Here is a 7,617-nt window from a genome sequence, read left to right as displayed (position 1 = left end):
TTAAATTACAACCATACAAGGCTATCGCACATTCACGGACGCTTACGGAAACTTCCAATGAATATATGCAGTTATCCATCAATTGTGGAAATAGTACTTGACAACAATGAGATAGAAAACCTTGACGGAATTAACTGCCTCTCCAATCTGGACTCCCTCTACTTAACCCACAATAATCTGGAAATAATACGGAAAACAACATTCCAAAACTTAAAACATTTACGTAATCTGTATCTCGGCAACAACAAAATCGCACGTATTGAACCAAATTCCTTCAGTCTTAGTGGCGGTCAGTACATCCTTAATATTGACGTTTCCAGCAATCAACTTGAATCTATTGACGTAACAAATTTCGCTCTTAAAGCATTCTGCAAAATATCATATTCAAATAACAGAAAAATGCTGAAAATCGCAAACAAGCTGGATATCAAGACAGCGTTCGACGAAAAAATCGGATGTGGCGGTGAAATCGAATTCGAAAATTGCTCCTTACATAGTTTCTTCAACTATTCTGATTTCGGTTTAGATGCGTGGAATAAGATATATAAGAATTTGGATTTTTCCTTGTCTTTTATCAGTGATCAACTGACGTGCGACTGTAACATGGCCGAGCTGTTTTCTGGCGGCACTGCCATTGCAATCATGAACAAATTTTGGAGGCAGATGAAAGATTATGTTTGTGAAAGACCAGACGAATTAAACGGTACTAAGTTGATTGACATTTACAAGACAAATTCAGAAAAACAGGATCTCCTGATATGTAACATTACAGACTCCTGTCCTAGGAAGTGTCATTGTTTTAACCAACCTAGTCACGACCGGGTTGTTGTTGACTGTCAGGGACAGAATCTTCAAACAATGCCGGAAAATCTGCCGTGGGGAAACGGGGACAGATTGGAACTACTCCTGGCGGGAAATAATATTCAACGGATGGAATTCAGACCCTACCTTAGTCGTGTAGCGGAACTAGACCTTTCTGGAAATCCACTCTCACACATCTCTGAAATCGCAGCATCAGTTTTTCCCGACGATGCAAAACTGAATGCAACAGGAAATAAATTGTCATCAATACCACGTCATTTTCAGAACAGAAATCCCATTTTTCTTTCATTAGGAGGTATTTTTATTACGTGTTCCTGTGAGGATCTGTGGATGAAAACTTGGCTTTCGTTTTATCATGAAGATGAAAGTCACACCTCATACATATGTCAGAACTTGGGAGGTAAAGACATCACAGTGGCTGATTTTACGTCATTACATTGTTCCCCGGACACTTCAAAACTGAACATCATTCTGGGAAGTCTTGCATGTTTTCTAATTGTTGTCATATTATGTATTATAGGGCGTTTATTTTTGTTTCATGAAATATACATTATATATCGCCGTAGACTTCGTCGTACAGTGAGGTCGCGGGAATTCGACTATGATGCATATATATCATTTAACGACGAGGATGACCAACAGCGGAAGTGGGTTTTGAATAACCTGGCCAAATATTTGGAAACACGCGGACATAACTTATTCATTCCTGTACGAGATGCTGAACTCGCCGTCGCTAGAGACGAATACCTCAGGAGTAGAATACAGACGAGTAGAAATTTTATCGTCATTCTATCGGAAAAATATTTCAGTCAAGATGGAGATGGAACGGAAATAACACAACAAACATTCACTCAATTTGAATTCAACATAATATGGAGACGCTACAGAACTGACATGCGACGGAATTTGATCATCATTAACTTCGATAACTTGTCAGCCAGCGATATTAAAAACCGTTGGGTGAAAGCATGTTGTCGAGTTGGTGAAATAGAAGATTTTACAGAACGGCAAGGCCTTCTCATGGAAATCATTGAACGGAAAATGTCTCCGCCTTGCGGAAAGGATAACTAAGCCGATACCGTTGAACTTCCTACCCAATGTCCGTATGATTTTAATGCCAGACATGTATTCGATGGAGAAAAGTAGGTGTCTAACATAAGTTAATATGAAGGTTCTATGTCGTATCCGTATTATTTATATTTGTGCATTTAGGTCGTTAAACGACTTCATGTTGTATAGGATCGTGATGAAAAAAATCTTCAGTGCACTCTTTAATATAAGTTGGTATGTTGACAGTTTTACTAGGGATTTTTCATCATATGATAATTTTATCCATATGTTAAAATAGATGTTGTCGGAGAATTACAATGACATATTGAAATGTACCATTCTGTACCGTCAATATATAACGTTACTGTATTCGTTTAATGAGGCGTTATATGAGCGTTACCATATACGTTTCATTTAAAAATATTATCAGATGTTTTTACTTCAAAATATTAGCAATTTCACTATGAGTTGTTTCATTATAAAAAAAAGTATCGCTGTAAAAACTTTATCTTAACAGTTAAACTCGTTAAACGATGCAATGAAAATGATTCCCGATCTTGTATTCGTAACTCTTGAATGTCGTTTATAATAGTGATACAATAAATTCATGTAACACGTGCCAACATGCTAGAAATATTATTGTTTACAATACTGGAGCTCCTGTATAAAAAATAACCGAATAATTACCCAAAATTGAACTTGCATACATAATTTATTACAAACCAGGAAGTTTAGAATATGTAATTATATTTGTTAATGAGACATTTAAATGAACGCTACCATAGATGTTTCATTCAAAAATATAATTGGATATTATTAGTACAGAACGGTAGCTGTGTCACTATGAGTTGTTTCATTATAAATGATATCGTTGTAAAAATATACCTTAACAGTTGTTCTCGTTAAACGATGCTATGAAAACTATTCTCTAACTGATATTTGTTGAATTATAATGCCTTTTGTAATATGGATACAACGTGTTAAATTCATAATCAATTCATTTCTATGTAACACGTGCCAACATGCTAGAATTGTTATTATATAGATTACTATAGCGCATGTAAAGAAAAATAACCAAATACTTGTCATAAAGTTAACTAGCATACATAATTAATTACAAAACAGGAAGTTAAGAATAAATTCAATATGTATGTGTTACATTATCAAGTTAAATGTACAACATTGTCAGACAGGGGCCAGTTGTTAAAGTAGGATCAGCTTAGCATATCATTTTTATACAAAGTTTTGAAGTCTTGTCTTCCTACTTTGAGTCTTTGTTGCATTTTAAAGTTTGCATTTCAATCTTTATTTAAGGATTGGTTGTCATATTTTTGACATGCATTGGTGTGTAACATACATTGGCTTACCTACATATTGAATGGTGCGCGCTATGATAGCAGATTAAAAAATTGACAGGATTTAATAATAACATCAGAAACATCCGATAATGAATACAGATGCTCTCTGATTTATTGTTTTGCTGTAATACAACTCTTTTCTACATGGAAATAATTCAGGCAAAATTAATGAAAATAGATAATCACAAGCAATACAAAGAAAGGAATTAATATATGCAGTTTTCCGTCAATTGTGGAAATAGTACTTGACAACAACGATATAGAAAACCTTGACGAAATTAACTGCCTCTCCAATCTGGACTCCCTCTATTTAACACACAATAATCTGGAAATAATACGAAAAACAACATTCCAAAACTTAAAACATTTACGTAATCTGTATCTCGGCAACAACAACATCGCACGAATTGAACCAAATTCCTTCGGTCTAAGTAACAAATTTCGCTCTTAAAGCATTCTGCAAAATATCATATTCAAATAACATGACAATGCTGAAAATAACAAACACGATGGATATCAAGACAGCGTTCGACGAAAAAATCGGATGTGGCGATGAAATCTAATTCGATAATTGCTACTTACATAGTTTCTTCAACTATTCTGATTTCGGTTTAGATGCGTGGAATAAGATATATAAGAATTTGAATATAAATAAGAATATAAAGTTTCTGTGACGTATCCGTTTTATGTTTTCTGTATGTTTATGTATTTACGTCATTAAACGTGCTTATGTTGCAATAAAATATAATGACAAAGCTTCTGCAAATATATGGTGGCATGTTGACGTTTTTGAAGGGTTTTTTCATATTATTTCTTGATTTATGTAAAATAAAAACATTTTGTCTCAAAGGTAGGAAGAAAAAAGAATTTTTTAGTGGTTGCCGTCACACATGAGTTCATTATATATTTTACTGATAATAAATAGGAAAATAGATGCTCCTACAAATGTTTAACGATATTTAATGATAGATGTCTGGTACAGGATTTCGTACCCTCTACACCAGACTCAAACATGTTATATTTAAACATGTTCTATTTAACAACATAATCTGACGGTATGTTATCATGATGAATGTTAACCAATGCACTAGCTCATTATTTAACCATGTCTTCAAAATAATTCTCAAATTTATACATGTATTCGATTATTTGAATATTCTTACTTTGAAATGTTAGAGATATTTGTTTTATATTACTGTCATTCATGCCTAAGAAATAACAAATATTTATCATAACGAATTTTTCTCATAATTCTATTTTCAAAATGCATTATTTAGAACTAACAAAATTGTCACGTGCCCAATATTTAATTTTGATGTACAATCACCCTGTTAGGGGCCAGTTCATGAATGTATGATTACCTTTTCAAATCGTTAACTTGTTGTTTTTAATGCAACTTTTCAGAAGTAGATAACTCATTTACCCACTTTTACCCTTATACATAATGTGTTACGTTTTCCATTTTTAGTTTCGATCTTTTTGAAAATATACTTGAAAATTGTCTTGTGTAAATTGGATGAGATGCTTTTAAGATTTTTTAAAACCTGCATGAGAACGCCTACGATGTAGTGCTGTTATCCCATCATATGTTTAAGAACAGTGAAGGAAAGGATTGGCATGACCAGTATGGTACCTGAATAAATACTTCTACCCATTACAGTTGCATGTTCATTTTTTTCTGGGGTATAAATAACAAGACCCTTTCATGCCAGGGTGTAGGGTAGGAAAATTCGACCAAAGGTTTTGAAAAAGGATTTTACGCCAATTAGAAAGTTGTGAGGATGGGATTTCGCTATTCTACAATCCTGGCATGGAAGAGTGATTTTCTCTCATTCTAATAACCAGAATTAGTTCAGAAATCCTAAAAGGGCGTTGCAATTTCGGCATCGCTGCAACGTCATGGTCCCGATTTCGTGACGTCACGTCGTTGTTGTCCTTTTGTGAGGACTAGCACGTGAAATTGTGAAATTGCATAGACAGTTGTGTCTTATGAGCACATGCATGATAGAAAATCTTTTATTGATCTATAGATAGTACGCCCTATTGTTCTGAACACGTTAACATCGTGCCATCATCACCTTATGCAGTCCATCACAAGGGAAGTGTCATCAATTTTGTCACAAATGCCATGCGTCCCTGAAAGGACTTTGTGAGGTAAATTTGTTCCAACTTTTCATGTTACATTGATGGTAGGCTAGTGCGAGAAAAATGTAATTAATTTCCTTCGGGAAAAGGTTTTTTAAGTTGAGTATTTGGCAATGTCTCGAATTCACTTCAAAAAATTGACCTTCGGTTTAAGATTTCTCTGTCAACATCACAAAGGAATGAAGAATATTTTAATCTATCAAGCAACACTTATCATTTGTACCATAAACGACAATTTTGCCTGTACTTTGTATAAATAAATTCAATATCATCAACATTGTTGTGTCATTTTTTCACATATTTTCCTTTTTATCGATTTCGATCGATATCACTCCGTATAAATATGGCAATACATGTACGTCAATTTGTAACGTGCAATCACTAACATACAGAGAAAGAAGACTTACCTCACGTGGTCTAATATTATCATTAGTTGAATTGTGCTCCGTCTAGAATGACTTTGTTTCATGTTCAATTTAACTGTTTCAAAACAATACCAGCACTTTTAGAATCTTAGATTGTTCCAAAACAATACAGCAGGTATTCAATAAATCAGACAGAAATATTTTTAAATGCATGCACATAATTTCTTCTTTATAGTTTTGCGTTACTACTTACCTGTCTAACTACACAAAAACAAATCATGTAACACACAGAATTCATTTAAAGTTAATGAAAACACTCAAATAATGTTCACTTGCTATTTAAATCCCGATGTAACCTGATCCATTTGTTGGTTATCTAGCTAGCGTACGAGACCCCTTCAGGACTATTTATCATACATACAACTCCAATTCGTGTCAAATAGCTGCGGTAATAACAATACCTTTTAGGAACCTAAAACGTGTACTCCAAAGTCAACATGTCTGGAGTCCGTTATATCTTCAAATAAACATTCAGGAATGCACTTAAGGATCCCCGTCCCTCTGCCTAAAAATGTAATGAGGCATTACTTTTTTTCTATGGCATCGCTATTGCAAAAGCAAATCATTTCTAAACAATAACCCATACCTTGCGTGAGTTTCTTCAGATTTTTTGGGAAATCATGATATTTCGATTTAATTTTTGGATTTTTATTTCAATTGAACAAAATGAAACAAAATACATATTATTTGATGCAACAATGTTTATTATAAATATTACACATACAAAATAATATCAATGTCAATATTGATGAACAAAACACAAAAAAACCCGGAGTAATTTTCTAACAATTATACTTTTAAAAATATTCCCATTACATGAATCAATAAAATCCCGAGTGCCAATGCAACACGTTTAGGACAACGAAAAGAAAATATAGGTGACAAAAAATAAATATCTTGTGGACTTACTTATTGTACAAAAAAATTATAAAGATACAAAAATCCTAAACAAAAAAGAGAGACAACTCTTACATTTGTACCGATAATAATTCTAAATCCCAAAAAGTTATATATACAATTTACAACATACAATATAGCACTTTTTGTATACAAATTTAAACATTAGGCATTACCAACCAATAACATTACTCAAAATGTAATAATTGATATAAAACAAATCGAATAACATCATAACAAACAATGTACTGTGTCATAGCAAAAATGTCACAATGAACAACAATAACAAAGTTACACACATTTTACACAACAATGATAAATTTATACATACCGTACAAATAACATACTATGTTAACGTTGTGATATAAAAAATCACGCTATACAACAATAATAAACTTTTACATTCTGAACAAAACAATAATAAACTTTGTCATTATATACAGATAGCAACGAACTAAATATATTGTGGTATAACAAATATCAAACTATACAACAATAGTAAACTTGTAATTATGTACAAATAACAACATACGATGTTGTGGTATAAAAATATCCCATTGTGAAAATAACACTGTTGTATGTAATATAAAAATATGAGCTTGAAAAGTGGGCATATTGGGCATATAATAACAAATATGAAATAATCCTGACTATAGTGATGTCGTGTGATACACTTACTTGTATGTATAAAATACTTCCAAGGCCTTCCTGTTGAGTATTGCACTACCGTAGCCTAGTACCGCATTCCTTACAACCTTTATGGTCCAGGTATTCAGATAACACCGCGAGTTCAACCACTCGTCTACCCTGCGACCAGGTAAAAATGTTATTGGCGTATCCTCATCTGACGTCGGTGTCGGCTCATCAGTCAAATTGTCAGTAGTAGGGGCCTCAGTTATCAGCGTCTCTTCAATGTGTGA

The 7,617-nt window shown here is 33.3% G+C and overlaps 1 protein-coding gene across 1 annotated transcript; it reads left to right on the top strand.

Annotated features, from left to right (window-relative positions):
* Positions 1–399: 399 nt before the first annotated feature.
* Positions 400–1,893, top strand: LOC110459815 (toll-like receptor 8). The gene has a single exon (XM_021512262.1). The coding sequence runs from the start codon at positions 400–402 to the stop codon at positions 1,891–1,893; it is 1,494 nt and encodes a 497-aa protein (XP_021367937.1).
* Positions 1,894–7,617: the final 5,724 nt, after the last annotated feature.

This window comes from Mizuhopecten yessoensis, unplaced genomic scaffold (assembly GCF_002113885.1).
Source record: "Mizuhopecten yessoensis strain PY_sf001 unplaced genomic scaffold, ASM211388v2 scaffold10227, whole genome shotgun sequence".
Lineage (NCBI taxonomy): Eukaryota > Metazoa > Mollusca > Bivalvia > Pectinida > Pectinidae > Mizuhopecten > Mizuhopecten yessoensis.
Note: the sequence above shows the minus strand (reverse complement) of the source record. Positions and strands in the feature narration are given on the sequence as shown.